At 39.4% G+C, this 17190-nt stretch overlaps 2 protein-coding genes across 3 annotated transcripts in view; one reads left to right on the top strand and one right to left on the bottom strand.

Annotated features, from left to right (window-relative positions):
* Nucleotides 1-4414: 4414 nt before the first annotated feature.
* Nucleotides 4415-7791, top strand: LOC115419230 (leucine-rich repeat-containing protein 3-like). The gene is made up of 2 exons (XM_030133882.1): nt 4415-4643; nt 6512-7791. Exon 2 carries the CDS (start codon nt 6577-6579, stop codon nt 7438-7440), a length of 864 nt encoding a protein of 287 aa, XP_029989742.1. The 5' UTR covers nt 4415-4643; nt 6512-6576; the 3' UTR covers nt 7441-7791.
* A 2267-nt stretch (nt 7792-10058) lies between these two features.
* col2a1b (collagen, type II, alpha 1b) overlaps nt 10059-17190 on the bottom strand; it is a 49565-nt gene continuing 42433 nt past the window's right edge. For both annotated transcript variants that reach the window (XM_030133879.1, XM_030133880.1), the window contains 11 exons: nt 16667-16774; nt 16362-16415; nt 16043-16150; nt 15452-15505; nt 15060-15167; nt 14867-14920; nt 14611-14718; nt 13551-13839; nt 13071-13258; nt 12704-12946; nt 10059-12057 (listed from right to left, as the gene is read on the bottom strand). In XM_030133879.1, coding sequence (XP_029989739.1) covers nt 11911-12057; nt 12704-12946; nt 13071-13258; nt 13551-13839; nt 14611-14718; nt 14867-14920; nt 15060-15167; nt 15452-15505; nt 16043-16150; nt 16362-16415; nt 16667-16774 — 1461 coding nt within the window. In that variant the 3' untranslated portion in view covers nt 10059-11910. The remainder of the gene's footprint in view (nt 12058-12703; nt 12947-13070; nt 13259-13550; nt 13840-14610; nt 14719-14866; nt 14921-15059; nt 15168-15451; nt 15506-16042; nt 16151-16361; nt 16416-16666; nt 16775-17190) is intronic.

Genomic DNA, 17190 nt, shown 5'->3' with positions numbered 1-17190 from the left:
GCTGCTGTCTCATGGTTTTTCAGTCGAGATAATGTGGTTTAGTCTGGCTGATTGCCTATGACACTTCAAAGCCTGTGAATACTAGGGCCTTACAATTCAAGGGTCCATTCATATAGACACCTGGACAATGATTCAACCTTTCATATCCTGCACGATGACATTAAATGTAGCACTATAAAGAGATTCAGAGACTACTTTGCTGGCTCTAAGATCAAAGTGTCAGTAATGAAGGCCCGGTTAATTCTGAGAAATGAAATTTAACGGCACAAAAGAAGCGCTTCTTATGGCAGCCGGTGTCGTGACAAGGTTACTGACAGTGGGACGAGCTGTACAGTCAATTTACTAGTAATAAAGTAGGTGGATGTGCCTTGAATTTTCTCATTAATTTTCCACTTTTTCTTCCCCACTATCCCAACCTGTTACTTGTTCCTTATTGCATTCTCCAGAAGACTGCCCTTCTGCTGCTCTTGCCCTATGTAACATATTGCGCTGTAATTTCATTGCTGTGCACCGGTTCATTTTTATTTCCATCAATGTCATTGTGCAAATGCCACAACATTGGAAATATTCATTTGTTATTACAGCTATTAATGTAGCTCTGCATATTTCATCTCATCTGTTGTACTTTGTTGCATTCACTGATACGGTCTGTTAATCTGCATCTTAAATCTGGCAAGAACTTATTCCTTTTTTAGAACAGACAAGCTTTGTATGACTTAGTACATATTATGAGGCACAAAAATCTCCCATCATCTAATCTATACTTAGTTTCATATTTCAACTGGAGCTGAAATTTTCCTTTTAGTGGAGAGTGACAGGTTTTAATAGCTTTGGAAAAGTATTCTTCCACTCTTGAATCTTTTTTTCCACACTACTGGAGTCTCACAAGTGCACACAAAAACACACAAATTTTAGTGCTATTACTCTGCTCCCTTGTGTTGGACTTACGCCAAGGTCTCAATCCAATCTATATGCATTTGTCAGCCTTTTGCAGTCACATGGCTCATATTGCAATCACTGCCAACCAATGCTGGGTTGTTTTGGGAGATGCAGACGATAGCCCGGCTTACCTCTCTGAAAGGAGCTGAAGACAGCAAAGGTGTATTACGCACCACAGCAGTGTAATTGCACTCCCTGCGAAACGCATTAAATTGAAAGGAGGAAAAAAAAGTGCCTTGTTTCCTAATATCTATTGATTTGAATTTCCAGCCACTGGTTTACCCTTGAATACACAATTTCAGGCTTATTCATGATCAAGTGCACTTGCCTGATTGCTGGACTGAGGAAAACACAAGATGTTCCGACTGTTTTCAAAAATTCTGTATGTGCTTATAAGCTTTCTCTGCAGTTTTTGTTAGCTTTGAACATGTCATATTTAACCTGTGCTATATTTTTTGACATACACAGTCAGCCGAGAGTGGCCATGGATAAGCTCTTTCCGGTCTCCCAAATGACCTGCAAAGCAACATTTTTTAATACTTTGTTTTGTCAGCATGGATGATTTTCCGTTTGCGTAGTAGTTTCTAACGATAGCAACAAACCAAACCTTTGTGCTGGCCCTGTGTCGTAAGCATTTTTAGACAACTACAGCCTAAGCAAGTCCCAGCTGGCCATGCTGTGGAAAAAGGGCTACGTAGAGCCTCAGCAGAACACCTGCCCCCAGCCTGACCTGTTGTTAGTGGATGCAATCCCCAGAGAATGACAGGCTAGTTACAAGAAATGCTCCACTGCTTTTTTATCTCTCTTTCTCCCAGTCCATCAGGTGTAGCCGACACTCAGCCACACTGATGTGCCTGCACTTTCTTGTTTTAGCCCCGTCTCTGTGATTTTTTTTTCAGGTCTCATGGTTATGACATGTGTGGATAATGCATAAGTCACAATAATGCACACCCTTTGTTGTCTTTGAAGAGTAGATATGTCTGTTGCTGGCGGTGAGATCTTTTCCGCTGCTTCTATTCGTTTACAGATTTGTGTAAGGTTCATTCATTTTTCCCCTTGGATGACTATAGCCAGAAAGAAGACATCCTAAACAACCCTTTTTAGTGGTACAACTCATGTTTTACAATCCTCTTCTCCTTCCTGCATATTAAACTTGTCTCCTGTCAGCTTTCCATTTACTGTGAGGGACTTTAAAAAACAGACAATATGTGTAACCATTTTGGAAACTGCTGTCTGCTATCACTTGCTTTCTCATTATGCACTCCTTTGTCCTGTGTTTTGTATTGGAAAAACCACAAAACTCAGATTGTCTGCAGACCTGTCGCTGGAAACCAAGGAGCCAATCAACTGCCAAGGACAAAATTTCATAAAATCCAACTGTAAGAAAAAAAAATGGTTAAATGCATTATACTAGCAGGATTTGTCAGGCCTGGAAATGTCATCATTTTTAGCAGGTTGACAGGAGCAGGAGAGGAGGGATACGAGGTGCCATCACGGCTGTCAGACCTGTATTTTTCCCCCAAGGGGGTCCTCTGTAGATCGGCAGCTACTCGCTGTTTGTGGTGGTGGAGAGAACACTCATCCTATGACTAACCCTCTATGAACAACATTTGTACATATGCTCATTGTGTGTGTTGTACTTTCTCTGATCTCTGTATTTGTACATGTACATGTTCATTTTATTTACATGGGCATTTCTGACCTTGGAAAGTGTGAGTAGTTGTTTATCTTGTCTGCAGACGTATGCATTTATTTTTCTGCAGAGACGTCTTTGCTGAATTTGTTTTCAAGTATGGGTAAGCTGCAGGAACACTCTCAGATCAACTTATATGTCAGTGTATTTAGCATTAACTTTATTTTAAGGTATTTGCAAAGTGGTTTGTGAGGTCTTAGTGTCTTAACTGACGACCAAACCTATAAAAATATTAATCATTAAAGGAGGCTCATCTTTTTTTCATATTGTTTTCCTGCCTTTGTATTGTCAGCACTCTTGTCTGTCTTGCTCTGACAGCTGAATGGGAAAATACTATTTTTCTAAACATTGTTTTGCAGACATTGTAGGTTTAGGCTAATTCATATATTTTCTGGGTATTAAAAGTAGAGATAGGCCGATCATCCATGACCAATTAGAGCTGATATTTTCTTGATGATTGTTATCAGTACTTTTCTTTTTAATATATTTGGTAAAAAATAAATACAGGTGTACTAGTGCAGCTGCCTCTGTCTGCATTTAGTCATCAGTCTGAGGAATGTCCCGCCTACAGCAATATCTGATTGGTGACAAGTCACAAGTAATAATTATCAGTCAAAGGAGAGAGGAACTTTAGTACTTACTTATGATCTAACCAATGTGAGAACTGACAATAAATATTCTACATTTCTACAAACTACAATTGTATTTCTTCAAGATGTGACATCCTTGATAGTACTGGTCTACAGTTTTTGGGTGTAAATGATCAGTATCAGCTTTATTGGCTAAGTTCGTGCATACAAATAAGGAATTTTTGACTCTGGCTTTACCATAGCTCTCACGAGTTTTAGAATATGTATATGTTTTAAAAATATGAATAAAGAATAGAATTTTTACAAAACTGTACAAATACTGTGACACTAAACAGTAGACAGAACAATAGTGCAAATATATATATATATATATATATATATATATATATATATATATAAACAATAGTGCATTATACAAGGACAATAGTGCAAATTTACATGAGATATCTGCTTCAGTGTTAAATGTACTATATCTTACAATACTATATCAACTACTATACAGAACTATACAGTATCAACTACTACTACAGTACTATATCAACCTCACTAGTGGGTTGGAAATGTATACATCTTACACTAGAAGGAGTGCACAATGTCAATGTAATGACAGTGTTTTGAAGCAGAAGTCCTGGCTCAGACAAACACTGCTTTTGAATAAAACTACCGGTAATTTTGTCATGAATTCATAGAATTTCACATTTTGACCCAATACTGTCTTGAAAACCACAAGCACTTTACAGTAAATTTTCACTTCTTTCATTGTGGAAACATTTTGCTTGCAAACTAAAGTCATATATTTATTTATTTATTTATTTATTTATTTATAAAAATTGTAGACTTTTCTACCTGTCCGTCTGGCTTTTGTTGTTCAACCATGTTTTGTAGGAAGTGGTGATCATAATAATTTAATTACACCTGTAGTTAATGGAGTTTCTACCTCAGAGCAGGTAGACCGTGTCTTCTTAGAAAAATGAGATTAATGCATGAGTAGAAGACAGGACTGATGATGGTGTCATTGATTTTCTTAAACACACACACACACACACACACACACACACACACACACACACACACACACACACACACACACACACACACACACAGAGAGAGAGAGAGAGAGAGAGAGAGAGAGAGAGAGAGAGAGAGAGGTAGTAGGGGGCGGGGGGCTAATGCCTCCGGTACAACAGTCAGTGATGAAGCCATCCGCAGGCAATAAAGCACAGATCCACAACTGATCCTCCTCAGGTCCACATAAACATGCGTCTATTTGTCTCGCAGAGAAGATGATGGCAAGTTTTCCACCGGGAAAAACCTGAGGACCTGCGAAACGGAGTCTAAAACATCTTTTTACGCACTTATTTGGATCTGAAACTTCGCAAGAACCCGTTTCATCCAACTTCATAACAACACCGGTTTCACGGGTGAGTTCTAAACCCTATGCATATATATTTAACACAGAAAAATCTCTTACCATAACTTATTACTGTCATGCATTTTGTGGAAATGTCGATGTATCACTCATCAAAATCGGAAATAATGTTTTTTTGTTTGTTTGTTTTGTTTTTAATGCATAAGTTGCAACCACGATGCATTAAACAACCGCATGCTTTATTATTATTTTTTTTGCATGCAGCTTTGTGTTCCTTCGGATGGTCCCGATGACCCTTCTCGCCCAGACTAATGTTATTTGTCGGCAGAATAAATTGGTTACATAAATGCTACGACCTTAGCATGGGTTAGTTTGTTACAAATAAATATAAGTCAGAGTACAGCAGAGAAGGGAGGGTCATTGTTATTCTCTGTCAGCTTTACTTTAAGAAAAAAAAAAAAAGAAAATGCAAAATAAAACTGTGTGACTATTGTCTATCTCCATTCTCATTGCTTTTGTAATTCATGAAGTAAATGACTGTTTAATTAATTGGGATTTGCATGAATCTCCATCCAGTATGGTGATAACTCAGCTGTTCTCATGTGGTTCCACTGGACCACTTGATGGACATCACAGATCTGTCATTCAGTCAGACACCTTTAGGCTACAGCCAAATCTAGGCCACTGTAGTCTGGGATTGTAGCCTTTGGAGTATACTGTTTTAGCAGCAGAATACACATGATCTGATTGTGTTAAGAATAAGGGACCAAACCTGAAAGTGCTTGACATTTACAGGGATGGTCTGTTAATCAAATTCAAGGCGTGTGATTTCTACTGCGAAACAAGAACATTATTTGGCTGCTGTTAAAAAAAAAAAATAAAAAAAAATATTGGATTACCTGGAAAACTAGCACCATTTACAAAGAGACATATTTGAGCAAAAGACCTGCAGGCAGATGAAATAGAGTGATTCACTTTTGAGAGTATCTAAAATAGCTTAACACATAAAACATGTCATGTATTCACCAGTGGTTTGACCATGTGATGCATGACTCTAGTCTTCTTCTTCTTTTTTTTTTTTTTCACTTTTGTCTCCTAACTGCAGGCGAACAGATGCTAACACTCAGACCACTGCTGGGTTAATTTTTTCCAGCTCTGTCACATATTGACACTGTTGGATACAGGCAGGATTGATGTTCTCACTGTTAATAGTCTAGCAGACGATACTTGGGCTATCGATCCTACCTCTTTCTGAGCTCCATCTCTACAATGCACACTCCCCTTCACCCAGGGAGTATGATTGAGGGGCTGTGGCAACATTAGAAAATAAATAGATAGATAAATGAGATGAACATGTATTGATGATTATAAGATGATGCTTTCCTACTGCTTTTCAATTACATTTGCAGGAAGAACACAGCAGGAAAGAGGAGGGAGAGATCCTGTAATAATGCCCCAGGATTTATGCCTTTTAGATGCAGAAACACAAGAGGTGTTTTTAAACATTATTAGATTACTTCAGTTATTGTTACTGCTGCTGAGACTGTAATCATTTGACAATTTTATAATAAGATGCAGTGTTACCTCTTTTAAGCTATTATTAACAAGCACCTCTGCCAGATGTGATTGTGTCATTGTGCAACATCAACTGGATAATTCCTTGCACATAAAACATTCATTCACATATTTTCTGTTGTACAGTGTCTCTCCACACAGATGCGCAAATCGGATAAACCAACCTAAGCTCATTTCATTGTCTCTCTTTACCCACTGACCTTTTTTCTCCTGTCTCTCCTCCTAAATATCATAATCTTCTCTGTCAGCATTGATTTTGATTGCATGTGCTGTTTGAAGTAAAAAGAGAGGGAGGTGGAGACACTAATCTGTTCCACACTGACCCTTTTTTTCTTAACCTATCAGATTTTCCTGGTGCGTCTGAGTGTCGGTTTGGGACCTGGTGTGTGTCAGGGGGCTATGGTGAGGCGATGTGCGCAGGCTGGTGTGAGGAGAGACGTACCAGCATCAGTGCAGGAAGACGGAGGGATAAAGGAAAAGGGCTGGATCTTCCTTCATGGGTGTGCATGTTGTTCTTGTTCCCGGCTCTGTGGGGCCAGGTGTCCCCTCAGTGCCCCGACAGCTGCCACTGTGCCTCGGACACTGCCACCGTGCTGTGCTCGGACGCAGGGCTACGGGAGATCCCAGAGGGAATCCCACCAGAAACTGTTTCTCTCCACCTGGAACGCAACTTCATCCGGAACATCCCAGAGAGTGCCTTCAGTGACCTGCTCCACCTGCGGGACCTGTACCTTTCTCACAACCGCATCGACTCGCTCTCCTCAGGGGCCCTGCGGCACTTGGGGCCGGAGCTGCGCCTGTTGGACCTGTCACATAACCAGCTGAGGCAGGCCAGCAGAGAGGACTTTGGCACCACTCGAGCAAAGACACGCCTCTATCACAACCCCTGGCACTGTGACTGCACACTTCAGGAGCTGATGGAGACTCTCAACCTGGAGCCTGAGACAGTGAACGGGATCATTTGTGAGAGCTCTGTTCGGGGGGTCGGTGAGGGCAGCAGGTGGGAGGACCCCGGGTCTCTGGGTGAGCATGCAGGCCAACCACTGGTCAAACTGTTGGATTCTGGGGTTAACTTCTGCAGCCTGCAGAGGAAAACCACCGACGTGGCTATGCTGGTGACAATGTTTGTGTGGTTCTTCATGGTTATTGTGTATGTGGTGTACTATGTAAGGCAGAACCAAGCTGAGGCCCGCCGGCATTTGGAGTACCTGAAGAGTTTACCCAGCCCACGCAAGACCCCCACAGAGACTGATACTCTCAGCACTGGTTTTTAGCTCTGTAGGTTGTAATTAAAACGAAATAATCAAATGCCATTTTTATGGAAAATGACTAACTCCAAAACGCTGCGAGAAGCTACTGTAAACCACTGTGGAGAATACGGATATGAAGGAAATTAACCTTTTACATCTGTGCTTTGTGACTGCACTATTTCTTTATGTTTGTTAAGATAAAGCCATCAATGTTTGGTTTATATTTTTTCTAAAACATTTTTGTGAATTCAATGAAACTCAAAGGATGGGTTTGCGTTTACTTATTCTGCCATCTGCCCTATAAAACAAAAAAGCGTGCAGGCTGAAAAAAGATGAAAGGATAAAATATTAATGTTGAGAAAGTACAAAAAAAAACTTTGATCCTCATGTAACCCTCTGTTTCTCTCTGTGGTCCTTTTTCTTTTCTTGTCCCATCATGCTCTGCACCGGCTTCTTTTATCTTTCATTAAGCTCTAATTAGAAGTCTTTGACCAGCTGACCCATAATGAACACTTGAAAGGCTCTAAACAGGCTGAGTGTGTTTATCAGGTCAAACAGGAGTGTTCAAACTCTAATGCGTGTCCTCATCTAATTGGTTTTATGAGTGTGTTTTCAGCTGGGTGGAACACGTGGTGTTTTTGTGTGGCTGTAGTTACTACGATAGCTTTGATTTTGCACAGATTCTATTTAATGGCATTTTCCCGTCCACGGTCACTAAGCCAGTTGTTTCAGTACCAGCAGAGAACAGCTGAGCTAAATTTACTCTCAGGAAGCCATTAGAGCTGAAAGTGAACTATTTTGTCTCCAAGCTACAGCAATCAGCTCTGAAGTATCTGGACCAATGTACATACAGCTGTAGTTGACAAATTATAGTCAGTTTCAAACTGGATCAATTGTTAAGCTGTTCTTTAGAAATTAGATTAGTGTAGCCATTTACCCTGAGACAAACACTCTTATTTTGGATTTAATTAATCTCTTGAGTCCTCATTTTTCAATCTCTGCACTGATTGTTGTGTACAAATTGTTCCATCTTCTATTTACAACGCAGTCTGTGTCATTATACATTTTTCTCTTAAAAATAAGAAAAATACTTTAATAATAAATAGAAATGTCGTCTCAGCTGGTGCATCTAATGCCTGTAATGTAATAATTTGTGCCATTTCTGACAGGCAGTGTGTGGACACTGTGCGTTTTCTGTAGGTACACTAAAGCTCAGTGTTCAGCCTTAACAGAAAACAACCCGATTGGATTAAAAGGTGCTTCTATTAATTTCACTTCAGTTCACTGTAATCATATTTACTATGGCACTACCTGTGGAGCACAGGGAGGAAGCACCGTGTGATTAATGTAATAAATATTTTCATTCTTTTCAGTTATAAATAGAAACAGTTAAAAGTCTCCCTATGTTTGAAAACTCTACATCCAGTCTGTTTTACACAATGGTTTTCAATGTGGGAATCAGACATTTAATCTGCAGGGATGGAAATGATTAACAGGATAGGAAAGGAGAAAAAAATGTTTGTGCTACATAAAATTGGCCTCAAGTTTTTATTAAAATTGCCACTAATACCAAAAGAAATGGCTCGTTTTAAACATTTTATTCAACAAGGGTCACAGGCTTATACTCTTTTTTTTTTCTCCACGGGACTCACAAGCCAGAAATGTTGCAGACAGTTTATTTAAAAAGATGTTCGATGTCTTTCATGTGTCTTCAATCTGTTCAGCGACAGGTTAAAGTGCATAAATGTAATTCTCTACATACTGTATATATGATCAAACATTTCTGTATCTCATATCCCTCATCTGAGGACTGGATTAGTAAAGAATAACCTGAGGCAAACCCTAGAATAGATTCACTTTCTCTATACTGTAATGTGCTATATGTGGTGTGTGTTTGTTATGGTATACAGAGAAAAGCTGGTTGACGTTGGTGTTAGTTCAGGATAGAGACAAACTGTGAAGTAAATGTACGAGTCAAATGGTGCTGACATTACCATGGTAACTGGGTTGTGTTTAACACATACAGTAAATATTGCTTGGCTGACCACAGGCTGAAAGTTCAGACCCAAAAGGTAGATGGTGTCTAATGTCTTAAAACTCTGTGTGTATAAATTTGTGAATATTTCAATATTTCCTGAATGTTACATCATCTTTTGTGGATCTTGGCAGAATCCAGTTTCCCAAAATGCATCTCAGCCACTAACATCATCGTTGCCACCTATAATGATTTATGAAGGTATAATGATACTGAAATCCCAAAACACAATAACCAAGCATGTCATCTGTGTGTATTTTTTTACTGTATGTATTTTTTATTGGTGATGTTCTTCTGTCTCGTTGATTTGCTTTCTTTGTTTGTATAGAATAAAGTCATGGGTTGGAAACAATTACATTAAATAATAAAAGTGATTTCAGAAAAAAACAACACATAAACAAAAATAAAAGAAACATTGCTGTACTTTGTTCTTAGAAATGCTTCTAACTTTTATTGCTAATGAAGATTGAAAAAAGCAAGAAATTAAAGACTGGTAAGAAAAGTAATAGAAGCACAGGAAGGCATTATCAATTCACAGAATGTGCAGATCATGGCTGGCAGTGTTTCCTATTTCTACTCTACCATGCACAAGACTAAAGGAAATGACTGAGAAGCTATTTTTTTTATATATATATAAAAAGTACATGATATGAAGTTTCACCACCTCCTTCTTCAACATTTTCTTGTTTTTTTTTTCATCACCATCCAACAAAACAATCAAAATGGCCCTGCATTCATCCATTTCACCACTGCCTTTTCTTGAGACGTGAGCTGTTTCTCCCCCAGGAAATGTATCTGGCCATCACCACAAAAACACACAGTGAAAGCAGGGCACAGCAAAATGTTTTGCAGGTTCCATTTTTAGGGGTAATTTTTGTACATTAATAGTGAAATCCTTGGGGAAGAGTCAAAAGCATTGCCCCAGATATTTCAACATGGGGGAGAACTAACAAAAGAGAATATAAATAAACAGCAACTTCAGTCTGTTACTTGGTTTTGTCTTTTATTTCCAATTTACATTAATTAAAACGTAACAAAAACAAGTCAAGATCATATAATAATATAATAAGGCTATTATTATTAATAATAATACTATTATTAATAATAAAAAAAAAATATACACAACCTCACACTAATGAACCCTCTGTGCTGGCTGAAGAACTGGAGCAACAAATCTAACCACACCCAAAATCTTCAAATGCATGTGTGTGATTGTGTACGCCAAGGCAGAGGGCACGTCATGTGTGAGGGGACTGATGGGAGGACGTAGAGAGGAATGGGGGTCAAAGGTCACAGCAAATGGGGACGGGGCAGCAGAGACTGGGCTTTAATGACCAAGCTTCTCACAAAATTGGTCATATTAAAATTTTGGGCTTGTAAACAAAGAGTCTGGGGAAAAGGCTTTACTTTGCTTTATGAAGTTGTTTTTTAGTGTGAGGTAGCTTTAAAATATAAAAACAAATGTTAAGAAAACTAAAACAAATGTATATGTTCCAATTTGGACATGCCTTGATTTTAAAAATTAATTCTGGGCATGTTTGTTTCTGTATGCATGTGGGGTTGAAGCAGGAGGGTGGGGCAAAGCAGGGACATTTATCACCCTGAAATCCAAAATCCCAGGAAGAAATGCACTTTCTGAGAAACTGTATATATATGTATACACATATACATATATATACATATATACAAAGTCACTACATATGAGTATCTGTTTGTTAAAAAATACAGACTGTTTTACAACAATAGCACCATTGACTTTTATTATAATACACAGTAACTTTTTGATACACACTGTGGTGGTAGAAATAGGAACATCTGCAGTTTCTATTAAGCTAGATTTTTGGTTTCAAAGAGATATTTATGCTTTAATGGATATGGTACAGGAGTGAAGAAGTCCTAGGTCTGAAAAGAGGAGGATGTACGAGTAGGAGTTGGTGCATAAGGTTTTTTCTTTAAATATGTGTAAGTGGGCTTTTTAGGATTTAGCAAAAAACTCCAACAAGTCCAACAACCACACCTGGGACCCAACACTTAACAATAAATAAATAACACCATCACATTTTTCTCTTTCTAGTTCCTTGGTGTGTTCCAATACTCTCCTCATACTTCCTCCTTCTTATTCATTAGGGCGGGGTGAAGATGGCTGCTCACCCTGAGTGAAGTGGGGGTTTCGGGGAATACCGAGTGTCCATAGTTGGGGCTGGGGGGGGGGGGTAGTTTACTGGAAGCAATGCTGGATGAATCACAGATGACAGTTGCTGGTGCCATTCAGTGCAGATATCCTACGGAGTTCGACTTGGAAAAAGCACTTTTTACTTAGAAAAAAAGTCCCATTTAAAAAAAGTGTCTTGATTTTTCTTTTTCTCTTTCTTTCCTCCTTTAACTGAAGTGTGCTCCTCTTTCATTTTATTTTATTTTTTAAATTCCCACTTCTTTTTTCTCTTTCTATCCCTCGTTCTTTACAAGAAGCAGACTGGCCCAACATCAACTCCAAACTCTTGGTCTGCTCCTCCAATATCCATGGGGGCAATGTCCACAATGGGCAGACGAGAGGTCTTCTGTGATCTATATTCAATCACTGTCTTGCCCCACTGTCCCGTGTGTCTCTGTGCAGAGGGAAAAAGCACAACGGCTGTTAGATGACCCATGACTTCTACAAAATGGCAGAAAATTAGATTAGATTGGTGAGTCTGACTGAACAGCACAGAGAAAGAGAGACAGCATTAACTATGTGGGCTGAGCAGGAGAATTAAACAATATGCATACCATTTTCAACATCATTCTTTTGTGTTTTTTTACCTCCTTAAAGGAGGACAATCCCAATTCCCTCTCTGTCTCTCATTCAGCTGGATTTTGCAAAAACTAGAGCAAGGATTTTCATTCAATTGGTGGATGAGCCAAGGACAAAACCCTTAAATTTTGGAGCAAATCTATAAATAGGGTAGAGGCTGAAGGTTCTTTTCAACATTTCAATATATTTCTTTAACATGAGAGAGCTCTAGGTTGGAATTAACTAACCAGTGTTGCTAAGTAACTCAACTGTCTCTGATGATTTGTGGTTTGTTTTTGGTCTAATATTGTAAAAAGGAATACGACTGGAATGTTGGCCATGGCAGACGTCTGTGCTGTCTAGCTATATTGATTTTTAAAAACTTTACTTTGCTCGGGGTTTAGTCTGAATTTGATGAAATATACATGTATTTTTAAGCGAATACCTAACGTGAAGGCACATGGTGCTCAGCCCAGTCTTACCGTGCAGCCATCTTCCATCACGCTGTAGGTGAAGCGGCTGTTGCCCTCAGCTCTGATCTCCACATCGTTGGAGCCCTGCAGCAGCACAGCCTTCTTCAGGTTGCCTGTTGAGGCGTCCATGTAGGCCACGCTGTTCTTACAGTGGTAGGTGAGGTTCTGAGCAGCCTCGGTGGACAGCAGTCTGAGGAAAGTCATCTGAATGGCAGCTGTGTTGGGTGCCAGGCTGTCATCACCATAGCTGAACTGCACAATAAGGAGCAAAAATGGTTACAGAACTCAATTATAATGGATATTAAAATATTTTCACTGAAACACTAATTTGTCACCAAAAAAGACAAAATGGCTAATGTGTTATGAAGTTACTTACGTGGAATCCTCCATTCATTGTCTCTGCAAACCAGACATGTTTGCGATCTTTGCTTTTGCTAGACCACCAGTTCTTGCGAGGGATGCTAGAAGGTCTGGGGTAGACACAAGACTCCCCTGTCTCCATGTTGCAGAAGACTTTGATTGCATCAACAGTGCAGCCCTGGTTGGGGTCAATCCAGTATTCTCCTAGAGACAGAGAGACAAGGACAACCAGAAATCAGGACTTTTTTTCCACATCTTATACCTCATCTTTTCAAAAATGAAAATAAGCTGATGAGGAAAAGTGTAGATATATATTGAATAAAATGATGAGCTTTTGTGTAATTTCAATATCCTCAAACAATCCTGACATTCCCAGACTATACAAACTAGGCTTAACGGCAGTCTGGACTTTATCAAACCTGAGCTGCTAGATGGCAGCTCAGGTTTGCTTCATGATCTCACCCCAATTTGACCAATTCCTCTCTGTGTCACTCACCGCTCTTCCAGTCGGGATGGCAGAGCTTCAGGTCTCTGCAGGTGCGAGCAGGGTTCTTCTTGGATCCCTCAGGGCTGCGGATGTTCTCAATCTGGTTGTTGAGGGATTTGAGAGTGGCGTCGACCTCAGCGTCGTGCTGGCGAAGGTTTCCGGAGGCCTGGTCGGCCCTCATATACCTGAGAGGATCAGGGGACTTCTCAGTCTGACCCAGGCCAGCGAAGGCAGACATGTCAATGCCAGGGCCAGGGGGACCCGGAGGACCAGGTGGTCCGGGGTTTCCTGGAGGTCCCTGAGAAAAGGAGAATTAAGATGATAATATGTTAAATATAGCACTACAAAGTTTGAAAGTTACTTTAGTCATCGTTCTGTTTGTGCAGTCTGGTTTCTTGCTCACAAATGGTGGATTATTTCTTCTCCTATCTGAATTGACAAGTCCCCTTCATGACCATAAAATGTTTGTGGGAAATGTTGCCATCTGCTTTGCAATCTGCTGTCTCTCATCATTTCAGTTTTCCTGTCTGGGGCATTCCTTCGACAATAGACAAATGCAAACAATGGCTAATGATGCCAACCAGACACCTGCAATTTGTTTTTTTACATTAGTTTTTCTTCACTTCCTGCTGTTCATGATTCTTTGGATAACTTTTAATTCCTAATATTTTACTGAATAGATTTGCATAATGGTTACATTTGTTTATTGACTGTGTCAATCTTGGTTAATCTTGTTTTGGTGTTCTTTTTAACACTCATTTTACTACACATGACTGAATGACAGTAGAATTGCACATTAGCCTTGACACTAAATTAGCATTTGACATGATACTAGATGTAAAATGCATTAGTAGTGTACATTGTGCTGTATTGGAACTTGGGTTGTCCACTGTATTCAGTTTGCAATATCAACAGCATCATTTACCATCGATGCTCATATTACTATTACTATTTTAATGTATCACCATATCACTATACAGTATATGTAATGGGCACAGTGCTGACTAAGCTATTACTTTACATTTTAAAGTTAGGAACAAAATTTAACACGCTTCTTGTGGGTACTCACAGCAGGACCGGATTCTCCTGTGCGACCACGAGGTCCAGGGGGTCCGATGGGTCCTGGGAGGCCATTGGATCCATCCTTTCCAGCAGGGCCAACAGGTCCAGGTGGTCCCTAAATGCACAGATGAAAGGGGTTTCTTGATGTTAATACATAAATGCACTACTTAACTATGTTATTAGTGTCTGAGTTCAAAGTGATTCTTCGAATTCAGAGGCTCATTAATGTGAGTTCTAAGTGATTTGGTGAAAATGGAACTCACTCTTTGTCCAGAAGGTCCAGCAGGTCCAGTAGCACCCTGGTCTCCAGCTTGACCCTAGAATAAATAATGAGTACATTTATACAGAGACAAAGGTGGGATATGAATATACTGAAGTCAAACAGATGATCTTTTTTAGATTGAACTAGAATAACACAGTGGTGTGGCTGCAGAGTCATGCTGTCTTGATGCTTACTGGAGGTCCGGGCAGACCCTGCAGACCAGTGAAGCCTCTATGTCCCTTCTGTCCTCTTTCACCAGCCTCTCCAGCCTCACCCTTGTCACCACGGGGTCCTTGAGGTCCCTGAGAACAAGTAGGCAACATCATTATTAGAAACACTTTCACTGATTTCATTAATCTTTGTTTATTCTGCTGTATTTTAGGCATTATGAAATAAATTCCTAAATTTAGCAATGAGTTTTTTTATCACAGTCTTAGCAGGTTTTGTGCTGTGGTATAAAAGACAGACGACGCTTCGAGGTCTATTTTTTTTTTATATTTTTGCAATGTATAACCTAAATCTGTCGTCACTTTTGTGCACACTATAAATATTTTACAACTGTGCTTGTGTGCTGAAAGATACATACTGGCATTCCTCTTGCACCAGCAGGTCCTGGGGGTCCAGCGGGTCCTTGAGCACCCTAGAAACATGAAAAGGTCATGATGCTACAATAGAAACATATTGTCTGATGAGTAACTAGGACATTATTCCCAATATTGCATTTACAGCATAGCAAAATATTAATGAAATGTGCCATATAACTGTTGGTTTTATCAACAACTAATGGACAATAACTTCATTCTGTTATTTATCTTCCTCTACAACTTTCTGTGTCTCTGTAATTTCTGAGCATCACAGATAAGTGTATGACTTAAAAGTAACAGTTCACATAACACTAGTGGGAAACATTGATGAAGCATTTCTCAGTTAAGATCATGTAAATGAGACAAATAAGCTCTTTCGGCGCAGGTCAGTCAGTCATGGATGAAACACTTGAGACATACTCCTCTGCACTTGTGTGGAATCAGCCAATATACTGATTGTATGTGAGTCAAACATCCACCTGCTACAATCAAGGCTGCTCTTTATCTCAGTTTGGCTGTTTTTAGAGGAGCATCCTAGTGCTTTAACAAAGTGACATCATGGTTTTCAGATATATGCTGTAGTTACTACTCACAGATTCTCCTCTGTCTCCCTGTTTGCCAGTGGGACCAACTGGGCCGGGGGCACCAGGAGCTCCTGGAGCACCAGGAGCACCAGCAGGACCAGTGCTACCACGGTCACCCTACAACACAGAGAACAGCATTCTAGTGTCACATTTCACACACATGTAAACACTGCTGCTATTATGCAACAAAAACGGCTGATTCTATGCATAATCAGTTTGTTCTATGTAGATAATTTAACATGAATGGCAATAAGATAGAACAAAAATGGTTATTAATATTAAATGGACCAATTTTTTGCAAATAAAAATCCAACTCCATTTTTCTTACCTTAATTCCAGTAGCACCATCTCTACCAGGAGGTCCATCAGATCCAGGGTTGCCCTGTCAGAGTTACACAATAATATTAACTGTTAACAGCTTCCCCCTCTCCAAAGCCAGGTGTCCTGCTGAATAATGATCAGCTGCATAATGATCATTACTCCAACAAAACACATTATGAATAATGTGTTAACACGATGCAAATATATACATGACAAAAATAGCAGTGCATTTAATTTCCATTAAAATTTCCATTTTAATCACGGAAGATGAACATATGTCAATCAAAATAAACATGTTGTATGTTTCCTCACCTCTCTGCCAGGCTCTCCTGCAGGCCCAGTGAGTCCAGGTGGTCCAACAGGTCCAGGAGGTCCACGGTCTCCAGGGCCACCAGAAGATCCCTGCTTTCCAGGCTCACCCTGAGATAAAAGACAAAAAAATCCATTACTGCATTGAAAGAGTTACAAAAATGTACACAATTATAAAAAGTCACAAATTACTGAGGATTCAGTTCATGAAGTGATTCAGCCATTGATGATATTCTGTTTAAGTATTTACTCTAATATCCTGAATCACAAGAAACACAAGAGTAAAACCTGATTGATCACCTGCTTATAACGGGCTACTAGTTAAGAAACAGATACCATAACCCATGGATAATAGACAGAATACAACTTGAACTTCTATTTATTCTTAGAATAGGTATTGAGATTCAGGCTACATTTTCATCCTAAAATAACAATAATACCATAAGAAATACAATAATAAAAGCAATACAGTAAAATAATACAACTTTAAGAATAATTTCAGTCATTGAAATACAAAACAGTAACAG

This window comes from Sphaeramia orbicularis, chromosome 5 (genome assembly GCF_902148855.1).
Source record: "Sphaeramia orbicularis chromosome 5, fSphaOr1.1, whole genome shotgun sequence".
In the NCBI taxonomy this organism is placed as follows: Eukaryota; Metazoa; Chordata; class Actinopteri; order Kurtiformes; family Apogonidae; genus Sphaeramia; species Sphaeramia orbicularis.
This window is presented reverse-complemented; position numbering and strand designations above follow the sequence as displayed.